This window comes from Hibiscus syriacus, unplaced genomic scaffold (genome assembly GCF_006381635.1).
Source record: "Hibiscus syriacus cultivar Baekdansim isolate YM2019G1 unplaced genomic scaffold, ASM638163v2 tig00005459_pilon, whole genome shotgun sequence".
In the NCBI taxonomy this organism is placed as follows: Eukaryota; Viridiplantae; Streptophyta; class Magnoliopsida; order Malvales; family Malvaceae; genus Hibiscus; species Hibiscus syriacus.
The window spans coordinates 1,163,424-1,183,093 of record NW_024062058.1 but is presented as its reverse complement, the minus strand read 5'-3'; the positions used below and the strand labels follow the sequence as shown (position 1 = coordinate 1,183,093).

The following is a 19,670-nucleotide window of genomic DNA, read 5'->3' as shown; positions in this document are numbered from 1 at the left end:
CAATATGAACGCAAAAAATGTTAATGAAATCAACAAGCAAATGCACCATATTTTCCTCAAGTAAATAACAGGGGTTGATGCAACTAAATTACTCAATGGACACCTCAGTAAAACACCCTAAACAATTAGCTAAATGCTCAGAGGTCCATGACCACAAGATTACAAAACGAGTGTTTAACCTATCTAGAGAAAATTTATACTGTCAATATTTTGTTTAATGTCACCTCATCAGTAAAACACTTCTAAGATGTTTCCAGATCTAATAAAAAGCTATAATGTTTGTAGTCAATCCAACAAGACTAGATACCTAAATGCCTATACCTGATATTATTTATGGATATAACCTATATTCACCAAATCTTCAACCTCTAGCACATAAATACCTATGCAGTAACCAAATATTAAGGGGTATATCAAGAGTTAAACATCACATATTCCATGGATATAACAGTAAAGAATATTCCAAATAAAAGCCCTAACAGTAAGAAACACTCCCAAATGCAGATATGATCAACCAAATAAATGAGATAAAAATGTGCAAGGAAAAAAATACCTTTCACTTGTTCTAAAAATAGTTCCAGCATTCTCTAACAAAATCTTCAACAGCTCAAGCGCCACAATCTTCCCTCTCATCAACTGGGGATCTGCCAAAGCCTCTTTAGGCGGTGTCTCATTGACAACTTGCAAAGTGCTCTAAACACCAAAAATGCATCCCTTCTCAACTTATTCCCAATCTGAACCTCCAAATCATCATCTCTCTCCACTTCACCATCCGTCAACTTCCCTTTCCTTCCTTCTAGTGCTGTTTTATACATGCTAATCTCCCAATATTTTGCATCCAACATATCTTTATCAGTAGAATCCAGCAAATCATCCGTATTTGTGGTTTCAACTGTGGTAGTTTCAAAAGCACCATCATGGCCGCTTAAAGAAACCATACTGGATGCCACTGGATTCAACACTCCATCAATGTCTTGCATAATTTTAGTTATAAACCCCTGAACAAACTGAGTCATTGATCCATCAACATCAGATTTCTGGATTGGCTCCATCAACTCAGCCACTACTATCGGCTGAATTGGGATAGCTGAAGAATCAGCCTCCATTCTCCTAAAAACAATCACTAACATTTGAACCAAAGAGGCTCTTGCCGTCGTTTGATTTACCACATTTTTACTCCCTAAGTAAATATCGTAACAAGTTCTCACAATTTGCAGCAAACAGTCACCGTGAATTCGCAGCGAGATGGAAGTTACGGCAGATAAAAGGGTTTTCAGAACCAGTAATTCGATGGTGTCGTCTCCTAAATCGTGACACTTACATACCGATTCAATCAATTTGGATAAGAGCAAGGCCTCGGGACCTCCTGTGGGATCTGCTTCACCACGTAGGTAACCATGAGCGATTAACTTCTGAATGCAATCAACGGCTGGGTCGACGATCTTGTTGAAAGCGGTGGCGCAGGCGTTTATAAGAGGGCTGAGAATGAACTCCGATTCAGCGAGAGAGTACTCTACTGTGCCGCCGTCGTGTAGAGGGCCAGAGATCGAGCTATCGGGCTCAGAATCTGGCGGAGTTAGAGGCGAATTCGAGGGAGAAGTGAGTCTCTCCAGAAGGGATTTGCATTGGTGAGCGAGCTTGGAGTGCTTTCGCCATGAAGCGTTCTTGATTATCTTCTCGAGGGCCGGGGCTACCACTTGGCTCAAGCGGGAATCGACTTCCGAAGAAGCCATTCCCGAGTCGGATAAAAGGCGTCGCTCGGTCTCACTGCCTCAGATCTAGGGGAAGGGGTAACGAAATGCTACGGTTCGTTTTATCTCTCTTCACAAGTACCAGGGGTGGATTATCCGAGTGAGCAATGGAGTGGAATTGACTCAGTGAGCCTATACGTAAGTTTTGGATCTAGTTGCATAAGATTTAGAAGGAAGAAACAATGGAGAAAGCAGTAAGAAGGCTGGAGAGGAAAAGGGAAGGGTGGTGTGCTGCTTTGATACACAGTTGCTGAGAGGCAGAGTGATTAACTGTTAGCTGCGTCTGTTTCACAGGAGGTAATATTACGTAAGGAAATAAAATTATTAGAACGTAATATTACTTTATAAATATTGTATTATTCTATTTGATTTAATAGTTATGTAAATTATAATGTTTGATTAGAAAAATTAAGATTATTTAGATGTATATTTTATCAATATCTTTGTAATATATATTTTTTAACAAGTACAACTTTAATATATTATAAATATTGAATGAAAATTATAAAAAATATTTTTAATTATAACATTATTAAGTTTAAAGGAAAAATATATTTAACATATAATTAATATAATTAATATTAAACTTATAATTTTAAATAATTTTCATAAGTATCATATTTATTATATAAAATATAATATAAAAATAATATTATGATATCGAGGGACAAAAATATTATTTTTTAATCTATAAGATCTGTATTTGATAAATTAAGGAAATAGTCAAAAGAAGGAATAAAGTTTAACAGCCAATACCATTCAGGAAAAAGTTAAGACCACATCTCTATTAACCTTTCAAGTAGCAAAATTTCAGTAATATGAAAACCTGTTCAACCAAACATATGAAAAGATTCTCCGTATCTGGCTCCGTACAACTCGACCACTCCATAAGAGCCAAGTATGATTCTCTATCGTTAAAGACTCTCGGGCAGATTTAACTGCATCCATAACTATGCCCGGGATATCCGATGAGTTCTCGACATTCTATGCAAAATGAGTTGCTCATGAAGAGTTTACGGTGGTTTTGCCCACAGTTTCACTTTCTTGTAAGAAAAGCAGCTGGAGATATCACATAAACTCACACAAACAGAAAATTCTAGTTACCTAGAGGTATGGCTTAGGTGACCACATAATCCATGTAATATCACCTGCAGCATAAAATGAAGCTTAATGCCCGAATAAAAATAGCATTCTGTAAACTAATGTCAATAAATCATACAAGAAAGAAGGCCCGACACGGGTGACGGTTATCATAGAGCATCAGGACTAAGAAAAACATTAGCATTAAGTGGCTAGGTATGACATCCTTCTTTAGATTCATATTGAGGATATATGGATAGAACAAAATAAAAGTTTTGCTGCTCGAGATGTTACCATCAGGGCCTTTTCAGCTGTATCCAAGACCTTTCCTGTTTCGATGCACAGCCACTGTAATGTTGAACCTGAGTTTGCCATTATCTTGCCATCAGGTGATAAGCTGAGATGGTCATAGTACAAAGCAGAACCACTTGAATCATGAAGTGGTATTGGAAACACCTTCAAAGCTTTTGGATCCTCGTCAAGATGGTATCGAACTTCACAATCAATTAGAACAGTCAGCAGGCACAAATAGTAACTATTAATACAAGAAACTGAAATAGCTACCAAACCGGGTGAGCTTTGGCACAAAAAAATTGTAAATTAGCACTTCATTTAGGTTTCTTATATTAGTCATATCTTTCAAATGTATGAAGATGATTTATTCCACCTCCAACTCCTGTCCCTTTTTCTTTTGAAAGTGGGAAAGAAACCGTCATAAAGTTGATTTTTAATTTTTCATCAAGGATGGAAAAAGATATGTATATAAAAAAGGGTTAAAGCCTAAGGGGTGCAGACAGACCATTGATATTGCAAATTCTTATTGAACCATCCTTGGATGCGGTGATAATTTGCTCCGAGTTTGGAGAAAAACATAACCAAGTTACTGCACTCTGAAAATTTAGGAAAAAGAAACACAAAAAATGGAAAGGTTAGGTACAAAGAGAAATTTCAAGGCAAGTCATAGAGCTATTAATCTGTTTCTTTATTTCCAATATGCCATGTAAAAGAACAGACAATATGCATTAGCCAACAGAAGTCCAAACGAATTAAAAATCAGTATTAAGTACCATAAACAGAAGTGAAAAGACTTCATAAAGTAAACACTTAGGCCACCGTTCTCATATAAATTATCATAAAAGTTCTGAAAACCTCTATAACAGAGAAAAAATGCAATTTGTACATGATGGAAAAATGTAATTAAACCAAATGAAAGCACTATTGAGTGAAATCCATGCCTTGTGCCCTTTAAGCTGCATAGCTTTTAAAACCTCCTTGACTGAACCATCCTTTGAATACACAATCTCCCACACCTGATAAAGCAAATGCTAATACTTAGCACACTAACGGAAGTATGAAACTGAAAGATAAAATACAGAACCACCATGCTTTACTACACCGTGTAACATGATATATTGCATCTTCAATATAAATAACAAATATGAACCAAAATATTCATAAAAATTATATAAGGGGAAACCTCAATCAGTTCTATATGCAGGCACACTTCAAAATTTAACATATGACGAAGATACAGCGATGGTGTTTCCAATACCACCTTCAAATATTGATACTGTGGTACACATACTAGGGAATTCGAATATCACTACCTTCACATCTGCTGTAAAGGCTGCAGCAGCAAGAAAACGGCCATTTGGTGATATAGTAGCCATGTTATTTTTTAATTGATTAGTGTCGACATGCCCTAAAACTCTCCCAGTTCTTCCATGCCAAAGCGTGATATCGGTACCTGAGAAGTAACAGTGAGCTACTTATATTAGATCTGAATTGGATATTGTACTGTTTTGGTAAATATAAATGTATACTGTGTGATCTGGAAAATGTCCACCTTCTGCACAAGAGGCGATAATGGTACTCCCATCTCCAGTTCCATAACTTGCAGTAGCACCAGTTAAGGTCAGGATTGCCTGTTTGTCGTGGATTTGTGGTGTTCCCACTTAATTTGTGGAAGAGGAGTTTGTCTGCTGCTTGGGATCATTAGTCGTTTTTTGGTTTTTCTTCTTGATACATATACAAGGAACAACAGCTCATTGCCTGAGAAGCCACAACTATAGAAGATGCATCATCAGAAAAAGTAACAGCTAGCGGATGACCTCCAGCAGGCAGATTAATTCTTAAAAACCTGCACAACAGTAGCACAAGATGAGATTTTTTTTTATAGAAGTTGGAGGTCTCATTAAAAACTCCCTTCTTATTCGTTCACATACTTAAAGTATGTTAACGAACATTGGAAGGAAGAAAAGAGTACCTCAAATTTTATTGATAATAATACCCGATACAAAAGACACCACGGAATATCCTCTCATGGTGATGAACACCATTACAACAAACACCTTAACCTCATATAACCTCATACAAAGCCACAGTCTAATCACCTTACTTCTAATTACACCACCAGCAGTAGGAATAAAATCGCAACAGAACATAATGCAAATTAAAAGCAACACCTACAGCCATATGAACTAAAACAAAACCACAATTGAAGAAACAAGATCTAATGAGACTCGTCTTCTTCAGGAGCCCAAGAGTTTGGTTTGAATGAAGGCTCTATCTCATGCACCATGACCTTGAAGAAGTTGTCACCAACCTTCAATTCCACCATCGCATCAATTCTCGCATCAGCCTTTGTGAGGACTTGAATTTTTGCCCGATCAAAGGATGATGGAGAATGACAACTTTCGTCGATAGCTAGTAATAAACCCCACTTATCAACAATGTTCTTGAAAGTATTCCAATTCCATGTGTGAAAAGGAACACCCTCGCAAACTAACCATACTCGACGACACTCCATTACCAAACTCTCTGACCAAGCTTCGACTAAGGAGAACCACTCTGCGAGAATCTTTTGCCAAATTAATTCTTAAAAACCAGCACAACAGTAGCACAAGATGAGATCAAGAGGCAACCCTCCCCAGGTCATAACTATTAGAAAAAGAACTTCATGTTCGTACTTGAAACTTTTACTTGAAGCATCCTCCAGCTTATATACCCTGACCACCCATCAGCACAAGCATTGCAGTAAACACAAGCCGGATTAAGAATGTAAACATTCATGAATATGAATACACAAGTATTATTTCTTAAAAAAAAATCAGCCACAGTTCTCAGTTACCTGTTGCCAAATTATGACCATCAGGGGAGAAGCATAACCCTGTGACCGAATCCGCATGACCTTTAAGAGTATTCAAATCCAATGGATGATGACGCTTGTTTGAATCCTAAATTACGTAATAAGAACATAAGTATTTTAGAGTCACACTCTATCATTTATTACATATAAAATTATATATAAGTGCTAAAATCACCGGACTAAACCCTAGCAATATCAGATTATCACACAAAAAATAAAAAATTCTAGAGAAAGCAAAGAAAAAGTCAAATGGCTTGGGTAAGCAATTCTTTTAGTTTTCTTTTCGTTTACATTTTATAAAAATCAGGAAGTAAAACTAAGGAACGAAACTTCAAGTTGTGTTCTGAATCACTTAATAATTTCATCGCCAATCAACAGAAGAGAAAAATAATTACCTTGTCAGAGGCGTGAGAATGAGATTTAGGGTGAGACTTTTTAGAGATAGACTGAGGCGGCTTTGATTGCTTTTTGGGCTCTGAATGAAGCTCCGGTTTTGCAATGGTTTGGACTTCGGATCTTTGTTTGAGAAGGTAATTTCTAAAGAAAATGAAAGCGATCAGAGCTCCAAGAACAACTGAAAGAACCGAAACGGAAAGAACCGGATCCATTAGCGGGGGAAGAAATAACAGTAATTTTCCTTCTTTTCTTTTCGATTTCAGATATGGCAATTACAGAGGTAGAATGAAGCTTTGAGGAGAAGTGGAACTGGCGGAGGTGAGATTTCAACTTTGTTCTACCCTTTCTCCACGTGGAAATTTCGATATCGATGACACGTGTCGTCAGTGTGGAAAACTGAAAATTGTTTTCAGGAAAAAACTATTTTTTAAAATGTAAAACTTCAATAATATCTAAAACAAAGTAATATTGGATAAAAATGAATTTACAATTTTGATAATTTTGTTTCGATATAAACCCATTCAGTGTCATTAACCCAAAAAAAACATTAAGTGTATGTATCTTAAAAACACTACATTAAAAATCTTTTAAAAAAATATATAAATATTTTTTTTATAAATCTATGATAAATACAATGTAATATCCGTTTAAAAATTGTCAATCATTTAATAAAAAACAGTTATACTCTTGACATTTAAGGTGTTTGAACATAGAACTTCAAATAACAATAACAAATCTCTTGACTATTGAATTCGTTTAATCTATAAAAATAAAATCTTTTTACAATAATTTTATAGATAAATGAAACCGCATACGAACCTATAAACCATTCACGCATTAAAGATAATTTAATGCGTGGCTGATGCCTGCGAATAATTGGCGAGTTGAATTAAACCATCTAAATGCTTCACGAGGAAAACAATGGGAAAAATGGAAATGATAGATAATAATATGGCTATATATCATAGGCCTGGGGCATCCAAATGTCCCCAATCAAAACTCTGCCAACAAAATAGCCTTTTAACAATGACGATGTACATAGGCCTTTTATCCAATCGGTTAAAGATGCACTGCTTTAGCTACACGCAGCAATTAAGGTAAAACTGCTCAATCGAAAGTGACTATCAGCTCCACAACGAGGGTAGTATTCTTCAACCGGCTGGCAATGGCCAAAAGCATCGAGCCGGGATTCGATCTCATCAATTCTGGGGTTTTTCCTTGTTGATATCTTTTCTGACAGCTGCTTCAGTTTCTGCAAATTAAGATAATAAATTCGTTAAAAGCAACGATGAAGTGCAACCATATAGATTCATCAGAGTTGTCTTTTTACCGTTATATATTGTGGAGGATCAATGAAACCGGTGGAACTAAGATAACTTCCCTCCTCAACTTTGCTGTTAGCTGTGACATGCTCTCAGCTGCCATGAGCAAGATAAACTTTTAGGTGTGGTTCACAACTTGATGCAAAGCCAGTAATAATAAGAGAAAGTAAGCGGAATTTTTACCTCGGATCGAGTTGCGCCTCCGATGATGAACACGAAAATCCGTTGTCCCATCCTCTGAAATCAGGGACTGCATTCTTCAAAACCGAATCACTACAAAGAGGCACCAAAAGAATTAGGTGTTGAGATAGCGACAAACACAAACACTGGAGATTTGGAGGCGATTGCATATTCTATAGCCAGTTACATAACAAGAGGATGAGGTTTATAGATTAGGGCTACCTTGAGTATCCATCATCGGAACAGTGACCTTTAGCCCAAGTTGGTGTTCTTCTCGATCTCATAGAATGAGCAGGCCGTCTTCCATTAGGTGTCGGAGCCGCTCCGTGCGAACCTCTTGGGATTTGTCAGCCTTTGGAGGCGGTGGTCATTCATACATGAATATCCTTTGGCAACTGACCTTTGCTGAGGTTTTCAATAAGCTCCTACCATGTTTAAACTGTCAGCTAAGACCATGTCGTGATAAATTATAATTATATAAAAAAAAGTAATAAGTTAAACATAGAGGTGGTTTGCCAAGAAAAAATGTGCAGAAAGACATTATTAAACAAAACCTCTACGAAAGGAAAAAATCGAAAAAGTTGCCAAGTTTCTTCTTCCTCTCCTGTTCTGTCTTTTCTTGCCGCATTTTTCTCCTGACAGCAAAAGAATGAGGATTGATTCATGGGCTAAATGCAGAATCCTACTCCAATTTCCTCTGTTATCTAAAAGCTTCTCGGTTTACCTTTTGGCCAATATCAAATTTTAGCGAGAAACCAGAGCTTTGCTTTTTACTTTTGGTGGTCCTCCAAGATATTTCATATTGTTCACAACTTGCATGTCTTCTGGTGTTAATTTAGCCAACTGAGAATAAACAGAAGAAAAAAAGCCATAACATTTCACTTTTAGTAACTAGAAGCATAAGCCCATGGTTGCTTCATAATATAACTAATAGTACTGCAGTACCTGCATTAGCTTTGAAGCTTTACCGCCCTCAAATTTGTCTGGATACACAATAGCATAAATCATCAGCAAACGTAATTATTCTCGGTAGATGCGTCCTGTATTGGATTAAAATATTGAATGTGGTGAGATTTTAAGAAGGAAAAAGTAATGATCAATCATACATATAAAGTGTTAAATGATCACCAATCCATGCATTACCTGCGATGTCCTCAGAAGGTTGATGACCTCCTGGATCCGGCATCTCCAAAAACAATCCTGTTCTAGTTGCCCGAGCTCACGAAGCCTCATATCCCTAATACATTCGTTGAGTATTCCGGCAATCTGTAATTGAAATGATAAGTCAACACAATCAGCAAAAGTATCTTATTTGTATCTTCTTTTTTTAATAAGATCTTATTTGTATCTTCACCGTTCATTTCAAGAACTGCAAGCACCTTAAACCTGTATTTAATTGCCTTCTATCGCTACTCAAATACTTGAATGTATATCAGGCTGAGGTTTTTCCTTGATGTTAAAACCATACATGCGTAAAGAACTGATACGACTTTTAGTTTCAAATGTGTGAATAACACTGAGCTTTAGTGGCCAAAACTCAGTCATATTGATTTCTCTTATTTACATCATAAATTTCAGAATGGATACATACATCCCAGACGCAAATATATAATAGTGCATTCAATAAGAAGCAAACCTCAACATGCAGAGTGAGCTTTTCAACTGTTTCATTATATTGTGGCAAAGCTTGCACAATTTTCTGCAAGTCTCGTGTAGACATTTCACCATCTCTGCAATGAACTTAACATCAACAGGAAGAATGTATGGTAAAGTTGCATGGCTATACAACTTAAATTTACCAGTAAAGGGATATAAGATGCAATGTAAAGTAAAAACATTGTAATCATATGCTTGTTTGTAAGAAAACTTTAAAGGGAGCATCTAAATCTTCAGTTAGGAAAAGAAAGTGAAGAAAATTCCAGAATATATGTCTACTTATCTAGTTCCGGAATAAACTTGAGTTATAAGGGTTTGAGCGTGAGACTTGATATAATGTGTCTGGCACAGTTATATTTTTTCTTATCTTTTCATGTATTTGGAGGGCTATGATTTTCATATTTCCGTACCCATGTGCCCATGTTTAAATTTAGTCGGCCAAGATGCATCAAGAAAAATGAAGAGAAACAGTAGTAAACAGCGCTGCATTTCACAGAAGTACTTTATGTCAGGCCATACCACTGAACGAATCCTATTTATGAAGTTTACAAGAGATGTTATCATCTCAAAAAAAAAAACAAACAAACAAACAAACTTCCTGACTATTTCCAAGCTTAAGATTAAGACTAAAAATTCTCATAATTTACATGCTATAACTATGTCAGATACATAATTTCTATAATTTCTCGAAGTTCGCAGTGAAGCCACTAACCTCTGAATATTTGCAGCTTTGTTCTTTGATTTAAATGTGGTCATCTTCTCGTGCAAGCGCTCACTAGCCTAACATGACAATTGAGGAAAAGAGAATTATAGTTATGTTCTTTCCAGTAAAAGAGAATACAAGTGCACGACATACATCTGCTATGTGTGCATGACGAAGCTCAAGCCAAACAGGATCATGATCTTCAAGAAGGACCTCTTTTTTCTCAGGTGGGCCACCATGTTTGCCAGGAAGCTAAGGAAACATGGTTATACAACCAATTTTGAAACAGAAAAAGGAGGCAGATAGAAAATCTAAAAAAGCAATTTAACCAGAAGACACCTCTACGACATATTTGTTTCCATCCATTTCAAGTAAATCATGGCACATGGCATCATATGTCCATTCATGTATCACTGGAGCAATCTGAAAAATGCAAAGTGGCTAGCATTCAACAGAATCAACCTCACATGGCTCAGAAATAGAAAGTGATGCCAAGAGTAAGCAATTCTTAACCTGATCAACAGATCTATCCAAGATAAGCAAATCGCATGTTTCGGTCTGAGGGAAGTTAGGAATAGATTTGTAATTTGTAATACATTGCCAAATAGTATCGGCAAGCTTTAAAGGAATTAAACTGCGGGTTGCTTTGGAGATCCATCTTCTTCCCTGGGAGCACGATATCGAACGTATGGAAGTTCCTGAAAATCCAAACCTAGTTTATTAATTTCATAGTAAAGCATATTGACTACAAGGAAAGTGTTACTTTCACAAGAAAAATCGCCATAACATGTGCTTACAAGGCATATAAAGCATAAATTGTTAAGCTAACGGCACATGACATTCATTACTGAGTCAGGTCATACTTTCACTTTTAATTCAAGCACCATAGTTGCTTACTAATTTCTTATACCATTCTCACCTTCAACGAGGCAAAAACTGTGGCAATTCGAGTTGCCATTACGTTCAACAAAATTTCGAAATTCTTAGACTTCTCTGCATCTTCACTAAAGAGTTCTACCAAGGCTGAATCATGATCAGTGATGAACGCCTGCATCAAAAAATCTTGGTGGATAAATGTACTTTTCTAATAATTAACGAAACCTTAATCTTAGACCCTAATCCAAACTAGTGAGTACTGGAGCTCATTGGCAATTTATACGATCATCACTCTTCTAAACCATTGTTCCCTGTTGCATACAAAAACATCTGTGATTCCAGTCCTAGAACACAATGGTTCTATCTTAGTAATCAATCATCTGGTAAATTTAAACTATAACTTCAATGGTAATCATTATGGCACATAAGCCATTAAAATTAGCGTTGAAGGGTACGTTTTGTGTCCAAATACCCATCATAGATTATTAAGATTCTGCTATAATATATATAAAGGTATAGAACATGCAAGGGTAAAAAATTCCCTGCGTTACCTGATCTACGGGAAAGTACTCCAAATTCATCTGCATGTTATCAAAAAAGAAATTAGATGACAGATCAAAAGGGAATAATCTGAGTTAAAAAAAGTTGAAAGAACTAATATTAAAAGAAATTAGACCTCTCTTAATGCACCTATACGAGGTAACACGCTGTGTCGGCTTTGATGTGATTAATAAATTCCTTTTGAACAGGTGAGCTGAAGAATATAAATGCCCTGGAGGAAAAAAGGGTAGACATGGTGGAGACCAGATAAAATTATCAAACAATTTCATTCCAAACTGAAAGATCTGAACCACTAATCAATAGAATAAAGCTTCTGGGAAAAATCATTCACGTACTTCTTGTATAAAGGCTCCCTTCCAGACTATCAGATAAGAACATGATAATACTGCATGCTAGCAAAGATGGTGTTAAAAATAGGTTCAAAGTATTGAAATATTGTTGCAGCTTTTGCAATCGAGACAAGCAGAGGTCAAAAGCAGTGGAGAAATAAATATCAATATGTTATTAAAAAGTTGAGCGAAATTCAATAGGAAAAGATAAAGAAGATTACTTTTCTTGTTGGCTGCATGAAATATATAGCATCCATGGTAGGCAACGGCTGCCTTCTCCTGAAAAGGTCTTCCACCACTGAAAACATAGAAAAATCTACTGTGAGTTCCAATTTGAAAAAAATATGCTTCATTATGTCATAACTCATAAATGTTTGAAAAATACTTACGGGAAACTCCTTGATCTGTGATATCTGACATTTTACACGATGAGACATGACTTTGACGGTCACTTATCCATTATGAGTACCTTCCAAGTCGATCTTCACCATCCGATGATGAAGCTCCAAGCATTTCGTATAATAGCCCTGCGAAAATCCGAATATCAGTCGTGAAAATGATAATCCGAATTCCTTCAGATAAGGATGCTTGAATCGTAAGTGATCACACTTATATGCTAGTGTTAGCCTCTCTGTTATCAGAAATCGTATCAATGAGAATTAGTTCAGATACGAGAATGCAAATTGATCTCTAATATTCTAAATTGAGGTTTTAAAATCTGGAGATTCCGGAGAAACAAACAGAAAACAACTGGGAGACAGAAAAAAATAAGGTAAAGAAAACTAGTTCAAATGGAGAGACATACGATCGCGGCTGAACTGACGAAAGACCTTGTATTCCTTCCCATGTGAAGATTCGGAATCCGAAAACGACATCACTGATTATGAAATCCGTCGATTTTTTCTAAAGCAAAACAAGACGATTTCCAGATCTAAAAAAGAATATAAAATTTCAAAAAAAATCGAAGGGGAAATAGAAAGAAAATAACGATAAAGAAAAAGCTAGAGAGAAAATGGAAAGAAAAATAGTGCCTGCATTTGCACTTGTACGAGTGAAAGATGGCGCAGTGTGAGAATGGCCGTTAATTTTATTGGATTGTCCGTCAGTTTTGGCAATGTTCAAAATCTGGGATCCAGACCATTAGATAAGCGAAAATTCAGACGAAGAATTACCGATATCAATTGGATTGTACGATCGAGGATATATTCATGAATTTTATTCGTTCTCATTAAGAAATAAATCGATGAACAGTTCATTCTTCAGGAAAACACAAGCTCCCATGCATGGAAATCCAACAGAAAATACATTGCTTTTCCCTGAACAGAGTTAAATTGATCTCTGCAATTAACTAACAGATAACAGTATAAAGACACTACAATTTATTCCAAGGACCACCATGCATCAAATGAAACAATCAGTTCCCATTGTTTGCATACATTTACCACCATGATGCATATGCTCTTTGCGTCACGACTGCCTCCGGATCCTTGGCAGGGAAATCCACGGGAGCGGCAACATGGATAACTCCTTTGCATCCTTCAATTGCGGCGTCAAAACTATCGGGACTGTCGAGATCTGCATCGAAAATTTTGAGCTTCTCGTCGGATCCTGGAAGGCCGGTGAGGAAGCTAAGGTCTCTCTTGTTTCCTGAACATAGCCGAATTTAAAAATAACTCAAAGGGATTATTGATTAATACAAATTAGATTGATAAGATTTTAATGAGTTTACCTGGATCAGCTCGAACAGTGGTATGAACAGAGTAACCCTGATGGAGAAGCATCTTGATGAGCCAGGAGGCAACGTAGCTTTTTCCTCCTGTGACGCAAACAGTTCCTTTATCTTCCCCCATTAATATCCCTAATCTATCTCACTTTCAGAGAACTGGGTTACATATATCTCATGTTCTTGCCCCCAAAGTATTATAGTTTAGCTTCTATATAGGCACAGCGTGGTCGAGCGACTGATTTCCCACGTTGACTTCAAAGTATGGCATCTTTCAGCCAGGGTTATGGGAGTATTTTAAACGGCTGCAGTGTGCTAAAATGAATCTTCTACAATTCATTCTTTGAACCTTCGTGCTTTTGCAATAACGGTTGGATATTATAGTATTCGATTAGTTAAAAAAAATATTTTAAAATTTATATAATATAAACAATTAAAATATCACTACCTAAATTAATATTAAATATATTAAGGATACTCTGACATAATATAGGGAAAATTACTCCGATCTTACTTAACTTTGCCTATTGATTCGTTTATATCATAAAATTTTTAATTTTGACAATTATACGTTAGATATGATTTTGAAAAAAAAATTAAAATTTTAGGTACTAGAACGGATCAAAACTGTTTGTTTAGGTACTAAATGCATAATTTACCCTAAATATTATTATTTTTAAATAGTAAAATAATTTAATATTATTTATTTCAATATTATTATTAAAATATTATTTTTGTAATTTTATAGAATAAAAATAGAGAAAATAACCTCAGTGACCAAAAATGTCTTATAATATACGATTTTAACCAACTTTTTTTGGATTTGCCAAAATGACCAACTAAATCGCAATGCGATCGATAATTCGCAACGCGATCTCCGGTATCGCAAATCAGTTTCCAGATTTGTAACGCGATTCTAACTATCGCATTGCAATTTTCCAAATTCACGTTGCGATTTTCCGACTATCGCAATGCAAATATGTAAATCGCAATGCGAGTATGACTATCGCAACGCGAATATGTAAATCGCAATGCGATTCTGACTATCGCAACGCGATTCTGACTGTCGCAATGCGATTTTCAAAGCGCCATTATTATCGCAACGCGTATTTTTTTTCAAATACCAAACACGAATATTAATATATCGGAACACTGAACCGTCCACAGTATATCCCGTAATCGCAACTCATAACCTAAAACCCTAAATTACAACTCAGCCTCATCTCTATCTCTCACTCTCTAAGGCGACATCCGTCCCCATCTCTGACGAAATCAGTCCCCATCTCCGGCGAAATCCGTCTATCTCTATCTCTCAGAGCCACCCTCACAATCATTCACGGTCAGAAATGGAAAATCAACCAAATCAACCACCAAGAGTTAGTTTTTAATTATTTTTATTTTAAAAATTTTGCATTATTATTAGGTTTTTCATATTGAAATTGATGATAAGTTTACTGGTAATTTTAATAATAGATTAACCATTTCATTTATATTGCTTATTAAATTCATTCGATTACTGCCAATACTGCTAAACTGTTTAGTCTTTAAACCCTGTGAATTTAGTATTTGTCTTTGTTTTGTCTTTTGGTTGAAGTAATGCAATCCATTCAAGTTTCAATTTTAGTATTTGAAACCGAGAATCGAAACGCGAAATGAAAATAACAACGACAAAATCGCAATGCGATTTTAGTTTCGCGTTGCGATTTTCATTTCGCGTTGCGATAGTCAAATTCGCGTTGCGATAGTCATTTTCGTGTTACGATTTTCATTTTTCGTGTTGCGATTTTAAGTTTCAGAAACTATTCTTCTTCTGCAAATTGAAACTTGAATGAATTTCATTACTTCAACAAAAAAACAAAGAAAAATACTAAATTCACAGTGTTGCAAATTTAAGTTTGAAGACTAAACTACTACTCTTTATGTTTATTGTTCTTGGTATATCTAACTTGGTATGTTTATTGTTTTTGTAGAACTTTTATTTGGCTCAATTGACCTTAAGAAATAAATTAAGCCTGGCCAAAACAATTGCGTCGAATCTTTCACCTGCACAAAGAAAAATATTTGAGGATACTTGCTTCGGGCCATGGCTGAAAGTACAATATCCAAGTGGAGATGCTATGTTGACCCACATGTTTCTTCAAACCATGACTAGCGATCTACCAGAGACTATACAACGTCGTGATGAAGAGATATGGTTTGATTTTCCACCGGCGTATACGTGTTTTGGGCGGGAGGAGTTTTGCTTAATCACCGGTCTACGCTTCGAACACGATGATGTAGGTCGGTACACTAGACATATTACCCGCCTATCATGGTTATCCCGGGTTTTTCTGAGCTGTCAATGGATGAGCCGAATTTACACGTGGAAGACTTGACGAGATTATTGAATAAGAAAGATGGTTTTACTCGGATTGATGACGTCAATGTTGTCCGAGTATGCCTTCTAATACTTTTGTATGCCGGCTTTTTAGGCAGAGAGGCCAGACAACCTATTCCTAATGATCTAATTAAATTGGTAGAGGACCTAAATGCATGGAACCTGTTTCCATGGGGTTCGTATCTATGGAAAGCTAATAAGTTGTCGTCTGCCTTTGATGATCGAAAAAAGTTTGCGTGGCGATGGTTCCAAATACACTTTGTCAGGATTTATTTGGGCCTTTAAGGTAAGAATTTTTATATAATGTTTCCAAAATTATAATTAATTATTATTTAACAATTACTAATGTTTGTTATTATATTGTTTGTAGATTTGGATATTTGAGGCCTTTCCCGCCATGCAAATATATGTATTAAAAACTGCTAATGATATTCCTAGGGCTATTTCCTGGAAGAGGAAACGGATCTTGCAGCAATGGAAAGATTTACTACCGTATACGACAATAAATAATGTAAGTTAACACAAATACTACCATATGTTTATAAACAAGTTATTACTAGTACACATTTAACTTTGTTTGAGCTTTTATATTGTTAGGAGTCCAACACTCCATTACAGAGGCTGACACCCACGGAAGCTGAGCTTAGCACTGATTGGTGGCAAGCTAGTAAGTGTTTTTTTATGGCACGGATGATGAGCAACCCTCCACTTCGAGAGCCATCACCTCACCCAGAGCCATCACCTGATCGACCCGACTATACACCTCCACAACGTGAGCCATCACCTATTATGTCACATCATCGAGCCTCTTCTCCACCATCACCTCATGATAGGCGACCGGTAAAGATGCCACGACGTTTATCTCCCTGTTCTCCACATCCACCTTCACGGGATGATTTAGGGGAGTTACGTGATGAGGTCAATACCTTGCGTGAGGAGGTCGGTACTTTACGCGATGGCAATGGTGCATGGTGTTTTGAGGTGTCTACTTTACGTGGTGAGGTAATCGCTCTACGTGAGATGGTAGCATTGTTCCAGAATGAGGTTCATACTCTACGCAACGAGGTAAGTTTAATATTTTTCATATTTAACGTGATGATAAATTTACTCGTAATTTCACTTAGATTAACCATTTCACTTAGATTGCTTAGTAAATTCATTCAGTTGCTGTCAATACTGCTAAACTATTTATTCTTTAACCCTGTGAAGTTAGTATTTGTTTTTGGTTGTCTTTTGGTTGAAGTAATGCAATCCATTCAAGTTTCAATTTGCAGAAGAAGAATAGTTTACTTTCGCAACGCGGAAATGACTATCGCAACGCGAAAATGACTATCGCAACGCGAATTTGACTATCGCAACGAAAGAATCGCAATGCGAAATGAAAATCGCATTGCGATAGTCAAATTCGTGTTGCGATAGTCATTCGTGTTGCGATTTTAAGTTTCAGATTCTATTATTGTTCTGCAAATTGAAACTTGAATGAATTGCATTACTTCAACCAAAAGACAAAGACAAATACTAACTTCACAGTGTTGAAAATTTAAGTTTCAAGAATAAACTTCTACTCTTTATGTTGTCATTGAACCTGCACTAAACCTATATATTGTCCTTTTAAATGTTTATATAAGTGATTACTTCTAGAATGTTATATGATGCATTTTGTGAACAATGATAGAATAATGACTTGGGTGAATACCGTTCAAGTTTGAAATATATTTGTCTTTGTTTTCACTGTTTAATATCATGTCTGTTTATTTACTGATTTATGTATTAATTTATTTTTAGCGGCCCGCTAAGGTGGATGCTCTACGTCAGGTTTTTCTTGGAAGACGGAGTTCACGCATCAGACGGCGTGCACATGCCATTAAGTCTCCGTTCACCCCAATAGTGTGAAGAATCCGTAAGAAAAAGCCCGACTCACCTGTCATCGTTCAAAAGGCCTCCCCTATCGTTCAAGAGGCCCCTATCATCCCTCAAGAGTCCCCTCCCACCGTTCTAGAGGCCACTATCATCGTTGAAGAGGTCCCTCCCAACATTCTAGTGCCCAATTCACACGGCATAATATATCGAATTATTGAGAAACCCCCTCACGTACCGGACATGATGGATGACTGTTGGCTGTCGTATAAGTTACCGGCCAGTACCATTCCGACAGATGAAGTGGAGAGGAAACAACTACCGGAAATAATTCTGGATAATACCCTTTGGGCTAAGACCGCAGTTGATTTTTATCTACATGAGCGGAGCCAAGGATGTTACGCTGACATATACAAACTCAACGATGATATGTATTTGTTGATTGAATGGTCTTGGTGGGGTGTGTTATTAGGGGTTGAAGACAATGGCTATATCGATGGGGGGTAAGTCTTATATATTTCTTCTTATATTTCATTTTGATTAATTTTTTTAAATTTATGTAATTCACTAATATATGTCTTTTTTTGTAAAACAACATATTGATGCATGGGTGTCACGTCTTCTAATAGTAAGGGCTTTGAAGAAAAATAAAAATAAAAAAAAAAATACGTGATATACAATTATGCCGACGTCTTTTCACGTAGTTCACTTGAAGAATCAACGACAGTAATCATATGTGTTGGCTAATGGACAAGCTAAACTTTATCCTGCATGGTGGGAGGTCGATAAGGTTAGTATTTATTTTTTTAAAATATTTTAAAGGTGTTCATAAATAAGTGCGCAATTTGAATTATTACTTATGATTGTAGGTGTTTATCCCAATTTTGGAACGTACTCATTGGCTTCTCGTCGAGCTTCAGCTCCCATCCCTGAAGACAATAGTATATGACAGCATGATAAATTACATATCATTGTTTGATTTGAGAGATATTATTAAGGGATGGAGCTCTCATTTGGCTAAATTCTTGGATGCGATTAATTATTGGACTTATTCTGGAAACAAGAAGCCAAAGAAGTTCAATGTTACAGTTATCAGAGACGAGACCGCGCCACAATAAACGCCGGAAGCCAGAGGGGATTGTGGTCCTCTCGTATGCATGTGCTTGGAGCGTTTGACGACAGGAAGTACACAGTTTCTACCTCCCACCGATAGAGATAGAGGTGCAGTAGGCTTGTGGTTTCGGCATTTTATGGCTAGAGCGATATATTCGAGACGTTGCGTTATGAAAGTGTCCATAAACAATTTGTAAGTCAAATGCAAGTGTTGTTAAGTACCTAGAATTCAATAATAATTTGTTGTTTGTTGGTTTTAGATGTGTAGAAAGTGTTATACACTTTTTTTTATTGTAATTGATTCTTAAAAGTCTGACTTGTTTAATTGATGAGAGAAAAATAATATAATAAGAGTTGATGTGTAAATAATTCTTATTTGTTTAATGGATGTGTAAATAATTCTTATTTGTGCTTGTTTAATTGATTAAAAGTTGATTATTGATGTGTAAATAATTCTTATTTGTGCTTGTTTAATTGATTGAAATGTAAAAGTTGATTTGTTTATTTCAATCTGCATCATATTCGCGTTGCGATAGTCTAATACACTTTGCGATTTTCTCATTGCGATAGTCAAATTTCCGTTACGATAATCAAATTC

The 19,670-nt window shown here is 36.2% G+C and overlaps 2 protein-coding genes and 3 pseudogenes across 2 annotated transcripts in view; all 5 read right to left on the bottom strand.

Annotated features, from left to right (window-relative positions):
- Positions 1-2,026, bottom strand: part of LOC120199576 — a 9,139-nt pseudogene extending 7,113 nt beyond the window's left edge.
- Positions 1-7,523, bottom strand: part of LOC120199577 (probable calcium-binding protein CML23) — a 16,145-nt gene extending 8,622 nt beyond the window's left edge. Inside the window, exon 1 of the mRNA XM_039200620.1 lies at positions 7,513-7,523. The gene's annotated coding sequence lies outside the window, so the exon portion shown is untranslated. The remainder of the gene's footprint in view (positions 1-7,512) is intronic.
- LOC120199579 lies at positions 3,054-19,670 on the bottom strand (annotated as a pseudogene).
- Positions 7,451-12,924, bottom strand: LOC120199445 (annotated as a pseudogene).
- On the bottom strand, positions 13,426-13,994 carry LOC120199578 (vestitone reductase-like). Its single transcript, XM_039200621.1, has 2 exons — positions 13,732-13,994; positions 13,426-13,649 (listed from the first exon to the last, which is right to left on the bottom strand). Exons 1-2 carry the CDS (start codon positions 13,850-13,852, stop codon positions 13,441-13,443), a joined length of 330 nt encoding a protein of 109 aa, XP_039056552.1. The 5' UTR covers positions 13,853-13,994; the 3' UTR covers positions 13,426-13,440.